This window comes from Kogia breviceps, chromosome 18 (assembly GCF_026419965.1).
Source record: "Kogia breviceps isolate mKogBre1 chromosome 18, mKogBre1 haplotype 1, whole genome shotgun sequence".
NCBI lineage: Eukaryota > Metazoa > Chordata > Mammalia > Artiodactyla > Physeteridae > Kogia > Kogia breviceps.
Window position 1 is genome coordinate 43,969,766 of NC_081327.1, and position 20,472 is coordinate 43,990,237.

General features: G+C 51.1%; 1 protein-coding gene across 1 annotated transcript; it reads right to left on the reverse strand.

Moving 5' to 3' along the window:
- Positions 1–2,510: 2,510 nt before the first annotated feature.
- On the reverse strand, positions 2,511–20,470 carry DHX38 (DEAH-box helicase 38). Its single transcript, XM_059043923.2, has 27 exons — positions 20,146–20,470; positions 17,815–18,156; positions 17,268–17,455; positions 16,492–16,596; positions 15,790–15,937; positions 15,528–15,646; positions 15,294–15,370; positions 14,682–14,837; positions 13,956–14,117; positions 13,642–13,749; positions 13,160–13,272; positions 11,562–11,699; positions 11,008–11,194; positions 10,677–10,862; positions 10,177–10,317; positions 9,735–9,845; positions 9,524–9,640; positions 9,251–9,358; positions 8,741–8,853; positions 7,814–8,022; positions 7,551–7,705; positions 6,990–7,145; positions 6,761–6,895; positions 6,445–6,570; positions 5,821–5,916; positions 4,276–4,397; positions 2,511–2,987 (listed from the first exon to the last, which is right to left on the reverse strand). The coding sequence occupies exons 2-27, from the start codon at positions 18,135–18,137 to the stop codon at positions 2,903–2,905; spliced, it is 3,684 nt and encodes a 1,227-aa protein (XP_058899906.1). The 5' UTR covers positions 18,138–18,156; positions 20,146–20,470; the 3' UTR covers positions 2,511–2,902.
- Positions 20,471–20,472: the final 2 nt, after the last annotated feature.

Genomic DNA, 20,472 nt, shown 5'->3' on the forward strand with positions numbered 1-20,472 from the left:
CACCAGAGGAAAGCAGGTAGCACGCTATGGGGAGCACAGGGGCAGCAGAGCCGGAACCACGTCAATACATCACCCAGCCGTGTGGCCTCGCAAGCCCAGCCAGGCAGGAGACCCAACTGAGTGGAGGGGCTGGGCTCGGAGACATGCAGAAAGGTAGGAGAAAGGGCAGGGAGCCCGAATGTTGCCTGCTTCTAATGCTTTAAGGAATAACCAAAGAAGTGAGTTCTTTAAAAGCTGACATTAAAAAGACATGGTCTCTGTATGAAATTATAATGGTGGATGCATTTATCCTAACCCATAAATGTACAGACACCAAGGGTGACCCCTAATGTAAACTATGGACTTTAGGGGATAATGATGTGTCAGCGCAGGCTCATCAGTTGTTAACAGTCGAACCACTGCAGTGGGGGATGCCGATAGTGGGGAGGCTGTGCAGGTTTGGGGGCAGGGGAAGCAGGTATAGGAGAAATCTCTGTACCTCCTGCTCAATTTTGCTTTGCAACTAAAGCCACGCTAAAAAAATAACAAAAAAGAAAAAAGAAACGATTATAAAGCTAGGACTTAGCCGAGGGGATTATAAATAAAGTGCTTCAGCCACCCAGTCGGAGGGTGTCACTCAGATTCTGATACCTTGGGGGCCGCAGAATCCTTTGTGACAGATCCTCTTCTACCCACCTGGAGTATAATTCTTCTCCCCCTGAGCTAAAGGAACCCAGAACAAACCCCAGCCACCGCCTTACTAAAGGGAAGGGGGAGCTCCCTAGAACCACCATGTGGCCACAGACACTTGCCTTTGAGCCTCCTCTGCACAGCCCATATGAGGAGGAAGCTTCCTGCCACAGGCACGGCCCAGCAAGCTAGCCCCGGGGTCCCCAGAATGAGCCCCCTATCTCACTCAGCCTGAGACCCTCAACTGCTGATATTTCTAAGATGTCTAAAGTATCCTGCTCCTCTCAAGTAGGCATTAAAGGGTAGACGCACATGGCTGAGAGCAAGGCAGGGGATCCCTGTCCAGTTCAACAACCTCACTGTTCTCCCACACCAAATCTGAAAACCAGTCTCAGGAATCCACTTCCGGGTCGTTGCCAAGAAATGCTTTTGTACCTCTAGAAAAAGAATCAGTTATCATCTGAGGAAGAGATGGTGGAAAGCAGAGTATTAAATCAGAATATTAAAGCTGGAAGGAACTTGAAGGTAGATCTGAATGGAAAAGGTCCATAGTTAAAAAGAAAGCATTGGAGACAGAAGTGCAAACAGATTCTTGGGCAGAAGTCCAGAAGCCAAAACAGATTCGGGTACAGCTGCTGGGGGCGGGGAGCCTCCCCACTTATTATGTGGCATCTGTGTATGCCACATGTGCCTCCCTAGGCGTTCCTTACTTTAAAATTAGATTTTCAAAACCTCTCTGGCCTCTTTTTTCTTATCTAAGGAACTTGAAGGTGAGTTTGTGACCGAGGTCACAGCCTGTTAGTAGTAAAGGCAGTAACTGGAACTCGATCTTCTTCCTGTTTTGTTGCATCCTGAGCCCAAGTCTGTAAATAGATCACATACCCAGCTTACATCTCTCCGCAGGGCGGGTAGACACCTTCTCCTAGCCCTTCAACCCAGGGCCAAGATTAGAAGCCTTCCCAGGCCAGCAGCTGGAAGCCCTCTCTTCACTCCAGAGCTGTGAAAGTCAGTTTCTACCTGCATTCCCAGTAAAGGCGGTTAGAGGTAAAAAGAATGCAAGTAGAGGTGGAAGCTGTTGCTGGCTGGCAAAGCCTGGTTTCCAAACCTATCCATAAAATTGGCTTAAATTTAACTTATATTGATTTATAACAGAAATTCAAATCCCAGGAACAGAGTGAGAAACAGAGTGGAACCAACAGTGGCGTGCGTGAGCCAGGCACCGAGGCGCTCTCGCTGAGCCCGGCCCAGTATCCAGGTGCTTCTGAGCCCCAAGCCTGTTGGGGGTCTCAGCCCCAACACAGGACCTCCCACCCAGCACACCTGGCAGAAGCCCAGCCCTGGGGAGTCACTAAATAAGGACCAGGGGTGCCCAAGACGTCGCCTCAGCAGACTGTTGAGGCCGCTTAACAACAGAAAAGACTAGTGATTCTAGTGTAAGGATCATCTTTTACGTGAAAACCGATAAGCAACATTTTACACTATTTTCCATGAATACACAACACATAATGGTAGAAACTCCGGCCATTCTGAGCAATAGAGCAGCCAACCCGCCCACGGGAAAGGACAGAGGGTGCGCGGCTGCTCACCTTCCTCCCACTTCCCGGCCACCGTGGCCAGCCTTGCCCCAGCCCTGCCAGGTGCTGGTGCCCCCGGCCATTCTCCTTCCCTGTCAGCTGAGTCCCACTGCATCAACCCCTCCTCTAAGAGGCACTGCCTGGAGAACAGAAATAAGGGCGAGCTAAGGTTCTAGAAGGATCCATCCAAGGAAAGTCAGCATTCTGCCTGTTCTCTAACGTGTGATATAGGGCAGTCAGGGGAAAAGAGTCAGACGTACAATAACATTTTACAAACAATAAATTTATTTCCAAATCCTGAATTATAACCAAATTATAATTCCCTCTAGGTCTATTGTGCTGTTTTACACAAGAATTTTAAAAAACATAGTCACAGCCGTGTCATGTATACACAAAGTGTCCCGGGGACAGTTTATTTGAATACGGTGGGTCCGGCCACCTCTCGTGGTCCTGGCAGCTGCTCTGTGGCCCCACGCCTGCACCGAGAAACTCCCACCTCCTCCATGGCAGAGCCTGGCATCTACAGGTGCCCCCAGGGCCATGATGTACACAAATGAAAGCACACAGATGAAACGGTTTTGTCTGTAGGCCTGGGCGCTCCAGCCACGGGGCTCAGGACTCAACACCTGGTCCCCCTCCTCTCCAGGGACAGCCTCAGCTCAGAGCCCAAAGCGGGCTGGTGTGCGGCGAGGGGTCATGGGCTCCCCTTGCTCTTTCCGACCTGGGGTGTAGATCTTTGTAGACCTGGAGACACAGAAGGGGCGTTAGGAATAGCACTGCTGCTTACTCCAGCCGGGACACACAGGAGGATGGGGAGCCTGAGGTCTTGCTGTCTCTGTGTGTTGAGCAGGCTTTGGGGCTTCAGGGTCTTCTCCCCTAGCACACTTCCACTCCCCTCGCCTTCCCTATTTGTGATCGGGAGCACGATGAGATAGCACCTCTTTCTGATATCACTGAGGCAGGTTATGAGGTTTTGTAACAATTCCCTTCCTATCCCCTAGGTGAGCTGTGGAGGTAGTCTTCCGTCCACCTCACCAGGCCACCAATCCAGCTGTGGCTGGGCTTTGTCCCCAGTTCCAGGAGGTACCTCTAGACCCTTGGAATTTCCCAAGGGACTGGAGTGTCTCCGTTATTCACGGTGGACCACATCTGATAGTTTATGCAAATAAGATGACTCAGGAGGGTGGCTGCCCTGCCAGAAAAACCAACCTGTGATTAAAGGGCTGTGCTTTGAGCCTCGTGCTATTAGCCCAGCCTCTGGGGAGGGAAAAGGGGTTGGAGACTAAGTCAACACATGGGTCCTGCCCAATAAAACTCTGGGCACCAAAGCTCCAGTGAGCTTCCCCGGTGACAATACTCTGTGTAATGTGCCAGGAGGGTAACATGACCCCAAGGACAATGGAAGACTTCACATCTAACACCCTCTCAGACCTCACTTTATACATCTCTCCCTTTGGCTGGTTCTGTGTCCTTTTGCTATAATAAAACTGTAATATGTATAGTACCTTCCTGAGTTCTGCGAGGTGTTCTAGCAAATTATCAAACCTGAGGGAGTCCATGGGGATCCCCAAATTTGTAACAAGTTGGTGAGAAATGAGGGTGACCCTGGGTACCCCCCAACTTGCAGGTGGTGACTGAGGTGAGGGCAGTCTTGCAGGGACTGTGCCCTTCACCTGTGCGGTCTAACTCCAGGCACCAGGGCAGACGCAGGTGCCCAAGGCTCTCCCCGCCTTGCCTCTCCACTGTGGTGTCCAAGCCCCACCCTGCTGGTAAAGCTGTGAGACCTACTCTGCCGCGCCAGCCCACCTTGGGCCCCATCACAACATAACAAACAACGACCAGGAGTTGCAGCTGTATCACCACCCCTTGAAAGTATGTCCGAAACCCCTCCCGTCTCCACGGGACCACAGTCAACTTGTCACCAATTCACCTCTGCACATTTAACTTCTCTTAAATCGCGACCCTGCCTCAGGGCCTGGTCAGTCCAGCTGGCGGGCTCCATCAGGACGAGAGTCCCGAGACCACAGCTCACCTGACACTACCCAGGGGGCTGCGCTTTTCCTGCTCCTGCCGCCGGGCCCGCAGCTGCTCCTCGGCCAGTGCCATCTCCTCCTCCATGGCAGAGGCTTCCTCTTTGGCCCGTCGGCGGTTCTCCTAGAGAAGGGAGAGGTACTGGGGTCACTGGGGATTGGTGGGTGAGGAGAGCCGGCCTGCACCCATCTCCCTGCTGCAAGCCAGGTGCTGGGAAGACCTTGCCAGCTCCCAAAGGCAGGGACACACAGCTCCCTGCCCCAGCACTGAGGCCTGCTTTTCTCACTGATCCAAGACAGACACTGGATGATTGAGTCCTCACCCTGTCATGCCTCAGCCCTCCACTCAATTTGCTAAGTGCTTACATGCTCTAACCAAGTTCATAACCATGCCAGGAAGTACAGGAAATAGAGAAGACATGACATCTGGCTGGAGAGGACGGACATAGGAAGATGTGTGCAGGCCCGGTGTGGGAAGGACTATGCTGAGAAGGGGAGAAGCTAAAGTCCGCAACATTCTGCAGCCCTAAATCCAGGCGGAAGCCACCAAGGGACACCAGGACTACCAGGAGACCAAGAAGCAGGTAGAGAATTTATAATGGAAGGATCAGGTGGCACCACTGAGCAATCTTAGCGTCTTCGAAAGTGGCACCACCAGACCTTATGTGCCTCCTGACTGGATCTAAAAGGAGGTTCACAGCGCCACATGCATTTATGCATCCTTACCCCAAACAGCTGAATCTGAATCTAACCAAGGCTTTAGATTAATGACTAGCTTACAGAAAGTACATGGGATAGAGGCAAAAGTTCAATACCTTGAGGAAGCAATCAGCTCAAAACAGAACATGGAACATTCTACAAGATGACCAACCTGTTTTCTCCAATAAGTCAATGCCGTAAAAAATGAGTGGGGGCAGAGCTTGTTCCAGAATAAAAGACTTAATATATATAATGACAAATTTCAACGCCTGGATCCGAATTCAAGCAAATCAATTATAAAAACTTATCTTTGGAATAAAAAAGGAAATATGAATAAGAACTGGAGACTTTAGCGACATTGAGGATTAATTCTGTTGCGTCAGATTTGCGTGGAGGTTATGTCTTAATCTTTGAAAGTCCTTTTAGAGACACAGATTCAAGTGTTTATGGGTGAAAAAATACAATGTCTGAGGTATGCTTTACAATATTCCAGGAAAAAACTCAATATGTATGGAGTGGGGTAGGAATAAGAGAAACAAGGTGGGGCAGAATGTTGATACTTACGGAAGCTAAGTGAGGAACTCGTGGCTCATTATACTGTTTTTGTGCACTTTTATGAATATTTGGACTTTTCAATAATAAGTTGTTGTTTTTTTAAGGCTCAGCAGACCAAGCAAATGGAGTGGGTGGGGGGAGATCGGACAGACTAACCTGCCTGGATCACAACTTTTATGTTTGACAGAGAAGTGAAGGGAAGCCAGATGATGATGCGTCTTTAATACCAGGCTGAGGGGAATGCGGATCCCAGAGACAAACAGATCCTCCATAGAAAAGCACAGGATCCTTACCTGCCGAGACTTTCCTGCCTGTTTCACGCTGTAGAACATGGGGCCCAGCTCTGCCAGCCACTCTCCATCCACAGCGGTCACACACTGCATGTACTCCTGCAGGCAGAAGGGCCACAAAGCGGTGGTCACAGAAGGACCAGTGCTTTGAGCTGTCCCTCCCAGAGCAGCTCCACAATTAGCAGCTATGTGCGAAGGGGCCTACCCGTAGCCCTGTGAGGCTGAAAAAGGCAGGAAAAGCCGCAGACACTGGGATTCTAATCGCTTCTCCCATCCAAATTCCTCCATGCTTGAGAAGAAGCCCCCCACTGTCCAACAGAAAAGGCCCAGCCCCTCAGAAAGCCCTTCTAACAACACCAAAAGGCCTTGCTTGTCCCAGGCAGCAAGTAGGAAACAATCCTGCTGGCACAGCCGAGGCCACTGGAATCTAGAGGTTAACTGTGTATCTATATAAACTTTCCCAAACCCCCAACTGAAAACCAACCTCAATTTCCCTCCAAGCAACACATGTGGCCTTAAGCCTCCCAAGCTCAAAACCCATCCCAGAAGGCAGCAAAGGGTTATTACAAAGGCCTGGCCCAGCCAAGTGGGCCTACAATCATGCAAGCTGCCTTGGAAAAGACTCACCTTGGTGGTCATGACCAACTCGTGATACACAATGTAGTCTGGGGTATAGCCCATTCCAAAGAGGGAGCTGGTGGGGTGCAGGTGGCAGGGCATGCCTGTCCGGATATTCACATACTCCCCGATTCCCTAGGGAAGAGATGCAACAGGTGGCTACAGAGCAAAACACTGCACATGTGGGCAGCTACCCAGTCCAATAATGTCTTGACACAGGCTTTTGGGGGAAGCCCAGATCTGCAGGACTGTAAAATGAGACAAGAGACCTCTGCCCTCGAAAGAAGTATCAGGCCCAGAGGGGCCATAGCTCCACTGGGCTCACCTTGAGCTTGGCTGCCTGGTGGAAATAGGCAGCACAGATACACTTCCTGACAATGTCCCAGTCGGTGCCACACGAGGCCAGGCTCATCCGCTGCTGCACCATGATATCCTTGAGCTGAGCCCGCACCTCCCGGACCTAGAGCAGGACACAGGTAGACAGGATGGAGCCCTCCTTCCCTGCGTCCCAGCCCTCCTCCCAACATGCTGCTTATCTCGGCCACTGCCCCCACCTTCCGCATGGCCTTGGCATGGATGAAATGATCGTTACACCAGATGGTAGAGTAATTGTTGTTCTTCCATTGCAGGTAGACATTCAGGTAGGTCAGATGGTCACTCTCAGGGACTGCGAACTTCTCCCGGATTTGATCGCTCTCCTCCTCTCGGCCCTACGAGGGAAAAAGGGAAGTCCAGGTCCGATGAGCAGAGCTATCTCACACTATCATCTACCCTCACCACAACTAAAAACACATCAACGTAGTGCCCTGACAATGTAGGAAAAAATAAATTAGTTTACAACAAAATATTTATTCTAAAATGTGAGGGCTCAGGCACAGCCGTCCTAGAAAAAACTGCAAAACACTCCCTGAGAACCATGGATCTAGCCAATCCGTCCCCCTACCCCAACCTGCTTAACATAAAACTGCAAAACCACTCTTTGGAAACTGATTCCTGCCCCTCCCTCCACTCCGTCTTAACAACACAGAGAGAAACTACTCCCCTCTCTCAACCTTCCTTGAGCCCATAACCTCCCGAGACCCCTGGGAGGAGGGGAGCCGGACAGCATCTCCCACCTTGGGCCTGTAGAAGATGGCTGGGACCGAGAGCATGGAGACGATGAGCAGGATCTCGGAGCTGCAGCCCATGTCACAGGACACGATGAGCATCTTGGACAGGGCCGGGTCCAGCGGGAACTCCACCATCAGCCGCCCAGTCGAGGTCAGCCCGCCTGGGAGAGAGGAGCAAATCCGCACGGTCAGTGGACACAGTGCCGTAAGAGGGAGAAGCCAGGCGCCGGAGCCCACGGGGCCCTGCCCGGCTCCCGGGGCCACAGCACCTGTGTTGTCCAGGGCCCCGAGGATCCAGAGCTGATACATGGAGTTGAGCATGTTGTCCTCCGGGGGCGGGTCCATGAAGTGGAACTGCAGCAGGTCCTGCACCCCCAGGGACTTGAGCAGCAGCACCACGTTGGCCAGGTTGGTCCGCTGGATCTCGGGCACCGTGGTGGTCAAGAGCTCATTCTTGTAGGCGCTCTGGGTGTAGAGCCTGCGGGGGAGAAGACACAGTCCAGCCGCTCTTCCCACCATGCTGCCTGGCTGAGCCCCTCAAATATGCCCGGCTGTCTACACAGGGACCAACACTGGGCTTGTGCACCCAGAAAGGCCAGTGCAGATGAAAGCCACGGGTAAGGAGGAGAAGTCCTCATTTCTTCTCCCCACCTCCCCCTTTCCCTTGCAATCACAAATCTCCACCTACTCAAAACTCAGTCCTGCCAATTCATCATTCTGCTGGAGTCTCCTATGTACTTGTTTCATTTCTGGAACCAATGAGCCTGGGACTAGAACTATGGCTGGAATTTTTTTTCTTTATATTTTTCTAGATTTTCTGAATTTCTATAGTCAATACATTGTTTTTACAAATCGGAACAAAAAAGAGAGAGAGAGTAATTGGAGGAGGAAAAAAAGGACCGGTGCTGTAATTTGTTCACATTTATCTTCTGGGAGGAGGCACACTGTAATCACTGGTCATCCGCTGCAGATGCCTTCAACACAGGTCTTCCTAAAACCCAAGGCTGCTCAGACTTCAGGGCTGCCTGGGAGGGCAGCTTCTTCCACTCAGCAGCATGTGATGAGAGAACCACCAAGTGGCAGCCCCACCATTGGTTCCCAGCCTCAGGGATCACCTCTCTGCAGGATCACAGTCCAAGCCTTCCCACCCCAGCTGGGGCTCCACCCCAGAAAGCAGGCTGGCACAGGGCTCCTACCTGAAACACTGACCTGGGCCCGTCCTGCCGGCTCGCCCCGACCTCTGATTGGCATTGGCCTGGCTGATGGGGTAGATCTGCAGAGCATCCATGCCAATCCTCGGGTTGAAGACCTAGGAAGCGACAGCAAAGACCTGACTAAGGACAGAGTGAGGGGAAAAAGGGAGGCAGGCTTGAGACAAAAACAAACCCCGGTTGCTACTCATCACAGAATGAAGTGTCTTAGCGATATAAGCGGCCATCTTTCGGAACCAGGAACCTCAAGAAATCTCCCCTAAACACCAGCTCCGCAATCTCTATCGAGTTATGTAAATTGTCTACCTCGAGTTATCACAAGGATGGAATGAATCAAGCACATGGCAAAACCAGCGCTCAATAAACACCACCACCACCACTTCCATGAGCAATCGTCGTTTAAGGGCCAAGGACCCAGAGCCTGCCTTCCCACCCCCTTGGCTGAGTTAGCTTTGGGTGAAGGCCCAGGGCCCCGGTGCCTGTGTCTCCTCTTACCTTTAATTTACAATAACCAGAATCGATAACAAACATGATGCCATCGACAGTCAGAGAGGTCTCAGCAATGTTGGTGGCGACAATACACTTTCGAACGCCATCTGGAGCCTGGAGCCGGACAGGACACTCATGGAGGGAAGGCTGTAGGCCTTCAGGTAGGAAAAACCCCACAAGGAGAAAAGTACACCGCACCCGTGCCAGAAAAGTAACACCCGCCCTCTTGCCCTCCTTTGGGGGAGTCTAGGGGAATCCCAAGGTGGGGACCCATCTCACCTTCTGGAAGATTTTGGCCTGGAGGTCAGAAGGCAGCTGGGAATAGATGGGCAGCACAGCCAAGGCAGGCGCGTTCTCCAGTTCTTCCAGATGCTCCACAATCTGGTCTGAGGTCACCTGAGGGCACAGAGAGGAGCTGTGAGACACCAGATCCCCCAATTCTCACACAAAGGACACACCCGTTCATCCCAGTCATGACCAAGGCACGTACCTCGATGTCCTCTTGGCCGGGCATGAAGATAAGGATGTCCCCGGGGGCCCCCGACAGATGCACCTGCAGAGACTGCTTCACTGCGGCCTCCACATAATCCTCCTGGGGGGTCTGCAAACCAGTGAGGGACACCGTCAGAGAGAATGCAGGCCAAGCCCCCACTGGGAACCGGCGACCCAGATCCTGGTCAGGGGCTAGACCCGACGAACTCTCAGGGCTGCCGCACCTGCAGACGGGGCTGATGGCCCTCCCGGAGCCCTGCACATCCACTCCAAAGAAACAATCAAGCGAAACCTCCCCAGAGCACAGTCCTTCACCTTCAAGCCCTATAGCTGAAGGCTCACAGGGTCCCCACAAAACCTCTCCCGACTCAGTATGCCACTCCACATCCCCCAACCAGCTCATCAAAGGTCAGGTCAGTTCCAAAACAGGGCCTCAGTACCTTGCTGAAGAGGATGTCAACAGGAAAGGTACGACCAGGGATGTGGAAGATGGGGACATTCCCAAAAAAGGAAGCAAATTTCTCTGCATCCATGGTGGCCGATGTGACAATGAGCTTCAGGTCTGAGCGCCGAGCCACCACCTAAGAGAAGAAGTCAGTCAGAGGCTTCCCCACGGTTTTGGGACCCTCGGCTTCTGCCCTCCAGTCTCATCAGCGTCACTACCAAATGAAACAGAAGTCAAAGCTGACGGGTGCCTCATTACGTTCATAACAATCCTGAACTGAATCCGTGGAGCCACAGCCAGGAGAACCGAGAGTCGCTCAGCTGAGCAAGAACAGAGGAAACCACCACCGGGTCTGAACCCCACAGCCAAGGGCCTCAGGGGCAACTCAGCCTGTCAAAGACCCCCCTCAGCTTCCCCAGGCTAGACCCCAGCCCGCCTGGAGCGCCTTGTCGCTAACGCCTGGCAGGGCGGTGGTCCAAGCCCCGCAGCCCTCACCTCCCGGAGCAGCCCAAAGAGCACGTCGGTGTTGAGGGAGCGCTCGTGGGCCTCATCCATGATGATGGCGCTGTAGTGATCCAGGTCCGCTTCCCGGAGGGACTCTCGCAGCAGGATTCCATCAGTCATGTACTTGATCAAGGTGCTTTCTGAAGTGCAGTCTTCGAAACGGATGGCATAACCCACCTGGAGGCCAGAGAGACCGCTCAGAAGCTCTGGGCGCGCAGTCGCCACTGCACACCCCAAGCTGGGTCCAGGCCTCAGCAGATCAGCCCAAATGACAGAAGCTACCGGGCAAGAACTACACAGCTCAGCCCTTGCACCCACTCACCTCCTCACCAAGGCTGCCCCCCATCTCTTCACTGACTCTCTTGGCCACCGACATGGCAGCCACACGGCGGGGCTGGGTGCACCCGATCATCCCATAGTCCGTGTAACCATCTTCGTGCAGGTACTGGGTCAGCTGAGTGGTCTTACCACTCCCTGTCTCCCCAACCACAATCACGATGCTATTATCTCTGCAAGGAAGAGAAGATAAAGGGTGAATCAGCCCGAGTGGAAGGCCACCTCCTACCCCCACCTGTAGCTATCCAAGGAGCGTGCCTGCGCAGGGAGGAGGATTTCCCTGGGAAAACGGTCTCATACTGAAGCACACTCTAAAAGGTCTGGAAGACAGTACGGTTTAAACAAATGAACTAAAACAAGACGATACCATCTTGCTTACTTCAAACAGGATAGCCCAGGGCACCCAGGTGAGGGGAAAAAATCCTTTCCCTTCTCCATCAGATGTCATACCCAAAAGAAAAAGAGCTACAGAGTACACACAGGAGAAAATGGGACACCTGATTCAATAGTGGAATCCCGACCCAGGGTGGATGCAGTTACCTGATAATCGTGAGCAGTTCCTGCTGCACAGCAAAGATGGGCAGGTACTGCCTCTGCTCCAGAATAGACTTCTTCTTTGCGAATTCACTGCTGGCTTCACTCTTCTTCTTCATGTGGTCTGCAAACTTCTGCTCTGTCCTGAGAACACACAGCAGCCTAAGCGCCCTGCACGGTTTCCCACATCTTCTTTCCTGACTGGGTTACTGCCCTGCTTCCTACACCCAAAAGTGAGCACTGCTTCAAATATGCAGTAAATCTGTGAGACGCTAGAGCTGCCAGGTGCTGCTCATCTCCTCTGTCCTAAGGGACCAGACTGCTGTCTGAGAATCCATCATCCAAAACCTACTCAACACCCCCAGGACAGACAACTGCAGAGGGCTCAGAGGAGCTACAGATTAGCGAGTGGCAAATCCTCTGCCCTGAAAGAGTTCAGCCCGAAGAGGAGCTGAAATCCACGGGTCATTACCGTATGTGGAACAACCTCGGGCAATTTCAGCACCACACTTAAGAGGCTGAAAGGAGGAATTGTGGTTACGGTCATGACCAAGGTCAGACTCCCGCCCACCTCTTGGTGCGACAGCAGAGTCCGTAAGGCTTTATTTTTAAAGAACTGGGAGAACAATCCCACTTGATGTTTACCTACAGCTTCCACTGAAAGCACTCAAGTATCCAGCACACGTACATCCCCAGGCTGCAGAGCGAAAAAGGTACCAGTCCTACCTTACCTACACTAGTCTACAGTCTCCACCCATCCCTTCCCCAAGACACTTTTCCTCCATCAGACTGAACCCACGCTCTGTCAAGCTTCCTGTTTCTAACATCCCAGTCACTCCCGGTCAGCTAACAATTAACACCTATGGGATTAAATCAACTAGAAACTAACAAGGGCTGATCAATGCACCTATTTCTCACTTCTCACAGGGTTATAGAGATTAACTTAGATGACAGTTTTGTAGGATTTCAGAGTGTTCAATGAGATTCAGAAGGAACATATGAGTTCAGCCACCTACACAATGAGGAAAGCCCAATAAGCAGTTATCCAACATCTGCTTAAATACCTCTATGAATGGGGAGGTCACTACCTGAGAAGACAACCCTTTCTATTTTCAAACCTCTGTTAAAAATAGTTCTTCCTTAGATTGAACTAAAATCTAAGGGTGCAAAGCACACTTCCCCACACTGAGCATCTGAAAGGCGCTCTAGCAGAGTGGCTAAGAGTGTGGGCTCTGAAACTAGACTGTCTGGGTGTGATCCTCACTCCACCATTTACTAGCTGGGTAACCTCAAACAAGTTACTTAAGCTCCCCGGACCCCATCCTCCTCACATGAAAAATGGGAAAGATTACACCTGTCCCATGGGACTGTCATGAGAATCCAATGGCTGAGTATCTGTGAGTTCTGTGGTGCTGCCTGGCACAGAAGCAGCTCCTGCAGTATCAGGGGCGGCAGTAGGAATGTTATCTCAGAAAAGTTGAAAAGACCAGGAGGAAGGGACCAGAGACTGAAAATGACATCACTGTCCTATTCGTGAGTGACGAATCCTCTCAGACCCCTTGAGGCCCCGTCTTCAGAGACACCACCGCTGGCGAGACTCCTACCTGTAGTCCACTTTACCGTCCTCTGTCAGAGCTTTATCCGGCTCTTCCTCTTTTTTGACACCCATTATATCTCCCAGTTTGGTTCCAGCCAGTTCCCAGTGTTTGTGTTGAGCCTGAAAAAGACACAAAAAGTCAATCTGCTCCATCCCGTGACACAGCTGTGGGCCACGGAAAATCTATCCCATATGACAACCTGCTAGGCTTCACCTAGCAGGCAGTAAATTCCCACAAGGCAGCAGTGGCACCGAGCTGTGCCTCCCAATCTTATGCCTGAAGCTCCCGAGACACCAGGCCCCAGATTATCTTAACTGAGGCCCTGGAGGAGGAATGCAATACCCTCCCACAAGGGCTGTTTCTTGCTCTATGAGTTTCCTCTAACTGCCAATAGGGACCCTAGCTGTGAGGTGGAACGTGATCTTTAAAAAGAAGAAAAAAAAAAAAAAAGGCAGATACTCTCTGGCCCCAGAAGACAAGAAACCAACCTTTTTGCGCTCCTTTTGCTCCCTGTGCTTCCGCACTGTTTGACTGCCTTTTCTAGCGATAATGGCCAGGTCAGAAGTGGCGTCCTTGACTGGAATCACAGGCTCTGGCTGCAGGAGGTTGAGGAAAAAGAGAAATTCTGCGCTGACCATTAAACTCAACACAAAGGTCCACTTCGTACTGGCCCTAGTAAACGAAGGGTTGCTACCCTACCCCTATCGTGATGGGGCTTTTTTCCTCTCCTTTCCTTTCCCTTCTTCCTTTTCCCATATCAGGCTTCTCTGAGCATTCTTCTCTGACAACAGAGGACCCTCACCTGCTTGGTGAAGACGATGCGCCCGTCCAGAAAGGGAGGCACCAGGTTATGCACCATCAGATGGACCTTGGCTGCACTGTCCTCTTCAAAGTCGTCGTCCACCTCCAGCCGATGCACCACCCCGCTGGTGAGCATGCGGTTGGTCTCCCAGCGTTCGTTATCCTTGGAGGACACAACAGGAGGCCACGTTAAGACTGCAACTGCAAGGCCATCCTGAAAGGTCCCAGGCGAGGCCACGCAGAGGGTCCTGACAGAAGGGCCACAGGGGCGGCAGAGATTTCACGGGCCTCTCTACCCGCAGCTCCTTAGACAGAAGAATCGCTGATCCCAAATCAGCTACAGTACTCTTCCCAGAAGCAACCCGTTGTATCTAAGACAGAGCCGATACATGGATACACAAACGCTGACTGTCTCTGGTCCGCGCAGAGACACCAAGGACACACGAGAGCCGGGGCCTGACCTCCCAGTCCCACCAACAGTGCCCCGCAGGAATTACTGCAGAAGACGGAAGTCATGATTTGGGTCGGGTTTTTCTTACGTTACTGATAAGTTCCCTGCCCACCCCTCTGCCTCCAGAGGAATCGCTAAGTCTGTGACTTCAGCAGCGGGGAGACAAGCTGTGCCGTCGGCAGGTGCGTGTGACCTGTCGCTTCTCCAGCTGAATCTGCTCCACCTGCTGTGGGCAGCCTCACCTCACTGATCTGCCTCCGCTTTGGGCAGCCTCACCTCATTGATCTGCCTCCGCTGAGCCGAAATGCGCTTCTGCTTCTGTTTGTGCAGATGCTGCTCCCGCCTCCTCACGTAGTCCTCGGACGAGTAGGCCAGGGGGTTGTGGAACTCATCATATCCCTCATCCATCATGTACCAATCCCGGTCGGCTTGCTGCGGCACAAGACACAAAGCAGTAAGAACAAGGCGCAGATCGAGTTTCTGCGCAAGACGTGGCCAGAAGGGGAGGAGGCGTTTGGTAAGAAGTCACTGGGGCAGCACAGCAATCCTCGTGAGAGGTGTGAGAGGCGCAAGAGCGGCTGTAAGACGAGCCACCTAGAGGGGAAGCACAGTTTACAGCGCAGCCCACCACGACGGCACTTCTTACATTTACCACACGGTGGCACCAGCACGCAGCCGAAAAAGTTAAGCCTGACCTGCATTTGGTGAGGAGTTTCACCACAGAGCCTTTGCCTGGAAAGAGGTTCCATGGCTTCGAGACTGAACGTGGCCCAGCGTCCGGTTCCACTACAGTGTCACCCATGACCCTTGTGTTCAGACAGGCCCGGTCACCCACTCACCGACAGATGGCCGCCACCCCTCACTCAGCCCTCCAAGACGTAGCTTTACCCTCTGGTCATCCTCCCATTGCTGCCGCTCCTCTTCTGTGTCAAATGAAATTCCTTCCTCGCCATCCTCACGTCTCCCTGCAGGAGAACACGAGGCAGCTCAGTCTGCGCGGTCCCAGCTCATCGCCCGTGGCCTCGCACAGCCCTGTCAAGCAGCACAGCCCCAGCCCGGCTTTGTCCAGCCCCACCAGGAAGAGCACCCTGCTTCCTGCTTCCCACTTCCACCCCGCCTTACCTCGGCCCCTGGACAGACGTGGGGTGGACCCCAGATGTCTTCTGTCATCGGCCCACTCGTTGTATTTGTAGGATGGGGTTGGCAGAGGTGTGTCATCTGAGTACCTGCTCCTCACAGACCTGGGAAACAGTATAACCAGCCTCACTAAATAGTCACTAAGCTGAGATGTGTTCCCCAGTCACCATCTGCCCTCCCAGCCCCAACACGCCCACCCTGTGCCGCCCCCCCCAGAGGACCTGGGCTGCTCCACCCAGAACGTCACCTGTCCCTATCTCGACTGGACAGCCGATGACTCCGCTCAGAATCCCGATAGGAAGGCGTCGGGGAGGGCGATTCCCACTGTGAGCGCTTCGAGGAGCCATAGCCACTGTCCTCTTCATCCCAGGTAGACCTTGAAGGGGTGGCTGCATCTGGGCCACAAAAGACACATCCACAGGAAACGTCTACGACATGGCTATAGAGCCATTAGGTAAAAGTCAATTCACCAAATTTCTTTCTTTTGCTATTTATAAACTTTGCACCTATTTGCAATGGATAAGATGGTTTTGACAGCTTTTAAAGATATCTGAATTTTAATGGTCCAGTTTTCATCTGTGCTCACATCAACATTTTAAGGAATATCCAATTCATCTCTGCAAGCATATCCCTCTTGAATGTACATATTTCTTTGTAATAAAACCTTCTTCTGCCCCTACCCCACCCACCCCCAGCTCCCTATTCTTTCCTACCATTTGGAAAACTGGCCACTCAGCAGACTGGCAAATCATGTTAAGGGAACATATCTGTCTCCACAGAGAAGTCCACAGCCTTCCCAACTGAATCAACTGACTCAGAACCAAGTATTCCCAGAAATTCATGGTGGAATCAGGAATTCCAACCCAGTGCCACTGAGGATAAGAGTCACTCGCCCTGCCTCTCATACACTTGGCTCTCACAAACAACCACGAGCAACAGCTCAGACTACCTTTAGGCCGGTGTCGGGGGCTCTCAGGTTCGTTTCTTCTGCCGCTGCGCTCTGACCCTCCATCTCGCTCCGACCTGCTGCTGTGCCTGTTTCTATCCCGCTCATCTGTGAGGAGTCACCGGCAGAGCTTAGAAAACAGGCGTCCCATCCTAACTTCCACCCATCTTCACCCTAGAGAAAGGACAGGCCTCCCAACTCACTCACAGGTGCAACCTCACTGCTCTAATGCGATCCATGGGCTCCTGAAACTCACATATCCCCATTCTTTCAAAGGCAAAAATTAGTTACTGGCTAGAAAGTTTCAAACTCACAGTAACAGTTATTTTCCTGCAAGAATTCAAAAAAGAATAGTTACAAGTCTATAATGAATAGTTATTTAATAGTTACAAGCCCACAAGCTACAGAACTCAAACAACACTGAGGAAAGCCAGTATTGGATTTTATGTCTAGCTTTGCTCCACAGCACCGTCCTTTTTCTCTCGCCAACACTAGTGTCAACTGATTTCTCAAACATATTACCCATTTTCACCTTTATCACCAATTTTCAGGATAAAATGAGGACCACACACTCAAGCAGAGCAGCTATGCTGCAAGTAACAGCTCTTTTCTTAAACTGCCTGCTAATCCCAACACGAACAGGGTCAAAACCAACCAGGCTGACATGAAGATGGCGTTCCCTAATTAACGGGTGTTATAAAAACTGCCAGAACAGGAGAAAGGCCGACGTGTGAAGTCAGGCGCTTAGTGGGCACGAGGCACCCTGCCGGGCAGCTTACCTCTGTCTCTCCTGCGGTCACAGTCTCGATCCCTCGACCTCTCCCTCTTCTGATCCTTTCCTTCTTTGGACGAGGCGTAGACACCATGTTCGCGCCACTCCCGCTCTCTCTGCCGACTGCGCTCCCAAAACTCTTCACTCACACCACCAGGATGGGATGGAGTCTCGACCCGAGCCGATCGATAATGTCTGAAACAGGGAGGGCAGCTGGTAAAGGGCTCATCCATGGAAGAAAAACCTGCCCCAAACCTTTGGCCAGGCCAAACATGCGACCTGGCCTTTTCCACTTTATCTCCCTGGTACGGCAGGTTTGCATATGGCAACAACCATAAGCGCTTCTAACCTCCTTCCTCTACGCTATCGGTGCCTTTGAATGTTCCCCCAGATCTGAAGAAAATACCAATTCCCATCTAGCCTCAACGTTATAGAATCATAGCAAAATCATAAAGTCCTAAATGCCCAACAAGAAAACCGAGAGATAAACATGAGATGCTATTTTCTGGCCTCCATTTTCACTCCCTTTGGGGCAATCCACCCAAAGCTCTTACCTGTCTTTCCGGCTGCCGTGGCCAGCCTGGTCACTGCCCTCCTCCTCCGCATCCCTCTGGTCATCCTTGCTCTCTTCCCAGTCCTTATAGGAAGAGATTCGGGACTTCTTCTTGTCCTCGCCATCATCCTTCTCCTCTCTCTCCCTCCTTTTCAGGGAAGCCAACAAGTCTAGTCCCAGCAATGAAGGGCGGGGAGCAGGAGCCTTGAAGACATGCTGCTCACTAGATGCACTTTTGGTCCTGAAAATAAGACCGCCAACCTGGGAGTCCACATCAGTGCCTTCCAATCGATGGATCGAGGCATCCTCGCTGGTGTCCTCCATGACAGGCTCTGGGATTTCTCTGGAAGGAAAACAAACCATTTAATATCAGACATAAGAAGGGAAAAGGCTTGGCTCTGCTACATCCCAGAATAACTGTAGGTATATGGATCTCTGGGGGGGTTGACCTCCCCCTCAAGATCAGAATTCCTTTAGTTATCTCTTACCACGACCTATCCATCAAGTCATCGACAATCTCAAAAGATCTTCCTCCTTCCACCCCAACACACATCAGAAACAGATACACACACACACACACACACACACACACACACACACACACACACCCCAGGATCCAAGAGGGTATCATCCAGGCAAGAACAGACCTCACTAAGGGACACTTACTAGAGCATTATGGCATCTATAAAGGGAGTTTGGGGAAAACACCACTAGTTTTTAAATCAGAAACCGCAGTTAGAACCCAGGCTCTTGACGTTTTCTACCTGTATGATTGTAAGCAAATAACTTAATCTTTGGTTAGGCATAATTTCTATACCTGCAAAATGGAAGTACTTTTTGCTCTATCTAACCCATGGAGTTATTTTGAGAATCAAACAAGAAAGTGTATGTGAAAGCACTCTAACCATAAAGAGTTACATAAATGTCATCGTTACATTATTTCACTTGCTGTGGTCCAAGGTATTGATTTGGGTCCCTCACCATTTTTTTACACAAGTTCTTCCTCCTCTCCCTTCCTTTAAACTACAGATATAACAGAGTTGTTGACGTATAAGACTACCATCCATGTGATCCATACTTTAATGGATTGTGTTTTGCAGAAAACACTTCTCTCACAGCAGTCGAAATCTATTTAATAACAATTCAAGTTCACCAAAAAAAAAAAAATTAATGAGAATCACCAGGCTAGGAAATGATATTTCTGAAAAGTAGGTAACTGTAGGATTTTCTGGCACTCAACTTATAACAAATTCCTCTTTACCTCCCACTATACATAATCTACTTATAAACATATCCCATTCTGAGTGCTTGAATAATTTCCCTCATTCCAACAAGCCAGTAAAGCAAAGAACTGTCAAGGGATAGGGCACCACCAGAATCCAGAATGTTTCACCCAGCTCTAATTAACATATACAGCTCTATAGAAGAATATTGCTAAATAGACTGAACATATAGTATGAACAACAGTTGCATTTTTTAAAATACCATCGGGCAGAAAAGGGAAAGCTACCTATTGGTGACATCTGTATTCATGTGAGGAAATGTAAACAGGAAGGTAGGATTTACATGCTCTGCTCAGTAGTCTGAACTAGAAAATATACTTCTAGAATGTCATTTTATGCAGGAGAGACAACCTTGTCTGTCTTGTTGACTGCTTTGCCCAGTGCCTAGCAAAATAAACGTTTGAGGAATAAATGAATGAATGAGTTTAAACTAACTAAAGGAAACAGGGAGCCAGAAATTTCTAGGGACAACAAAGAAAGATGCCAGCAGCACAGGAAAAGGAGTCTGACAAACAGGACAACTAACAGCTGAGAAAAGTAAATAAGCTAAGTGTTGGCTTGTGAAGAATAATTAGTGGCAAAGAAGCCACAAAAGGTACAAGAAAAATAATGAAGAAACAACTGGATACATTCATTCAACAATTACTGAGTGCTTTCTGTGAGCCAATTGCTGTTCTGGGCATTAGAGATAAAGAAGAGAACAAATCAGACAAAAATCCCGACCTTTTTGGAATTGACATTCTAGTAAAAGATATCACCTGGTAGAGATACCACTGTGACAGAGAAGAGGAAGACAAAAGGGTGACCCTCCCGGGCAGCATCCCTGGACTTCTGCGAGGCCACGCCAGGAAGCTGGATCTGACCTGAGCAAGGAGAAAGGCCGGTCTTGCAGGACCTAGGCAGCATCCCTAAGGTGAGTAACACAAGTTGGGTGACAGGGACAAGACTTTCCAAACCTGGGCCCGAACCTGAGCAAGGGGCCGATATCTGCCGCTTGGAGCCGCCACGATCGGCGAAGAAAAGGTCGGAAAGGAAGAAGGGACACTCACCTCACCAAGCCCGACTCTAGGGACCTTCTGTCCCGGATTCTGGGGCGCTGGCGCCGCCACTCCTCGCTCAGACCGCCTCAGAGAGCCAAAACCCGCACCTTGAAAGCGGCCATTATTGTCCCATAAGACTTTGCGCTGCCCCCTCTATCCGTCCAGAGATACCATAGAGAACAGCCCGAAAAACGCCCGTTCCTAGCGCGGGACAGAACGCTTACAAGGCGGGACTGTCTTTCTCTGCGGCTCTGATCAGAGACACTTCCGAGTCTCCTGACGACCAATCACGCTTAGTGTAAGATGCGACGCCCCGCCTCTAGTTGGGATGTGGGA

Excerpts from the sequence above, each read along its gene's own strand:
- DHX38 (XM_059043923.2), bottom strand. The coding sequence starts at position 18,137 with ATGGAGGACACCAGCGAGGATGCCTCGATCCATCGATTGGAAGGCACT. Across the intron at positions 17,456-17,814 it reads CACGGCAGCCGGAAAGACAG|ACATTATCGATCGGCTCGGG; the intron begins GTAAGAGCTTTG and ends TCCCTGTTTCAG. Across the intron at positions 10,318-10,676 it reads TCTTTGGGCTGCTCCGGGAG|GTGGTGGCTCGGCGCTCAGA; the intron begins GTGAGGGCTGCG and ends TTCTTCTCTTAG.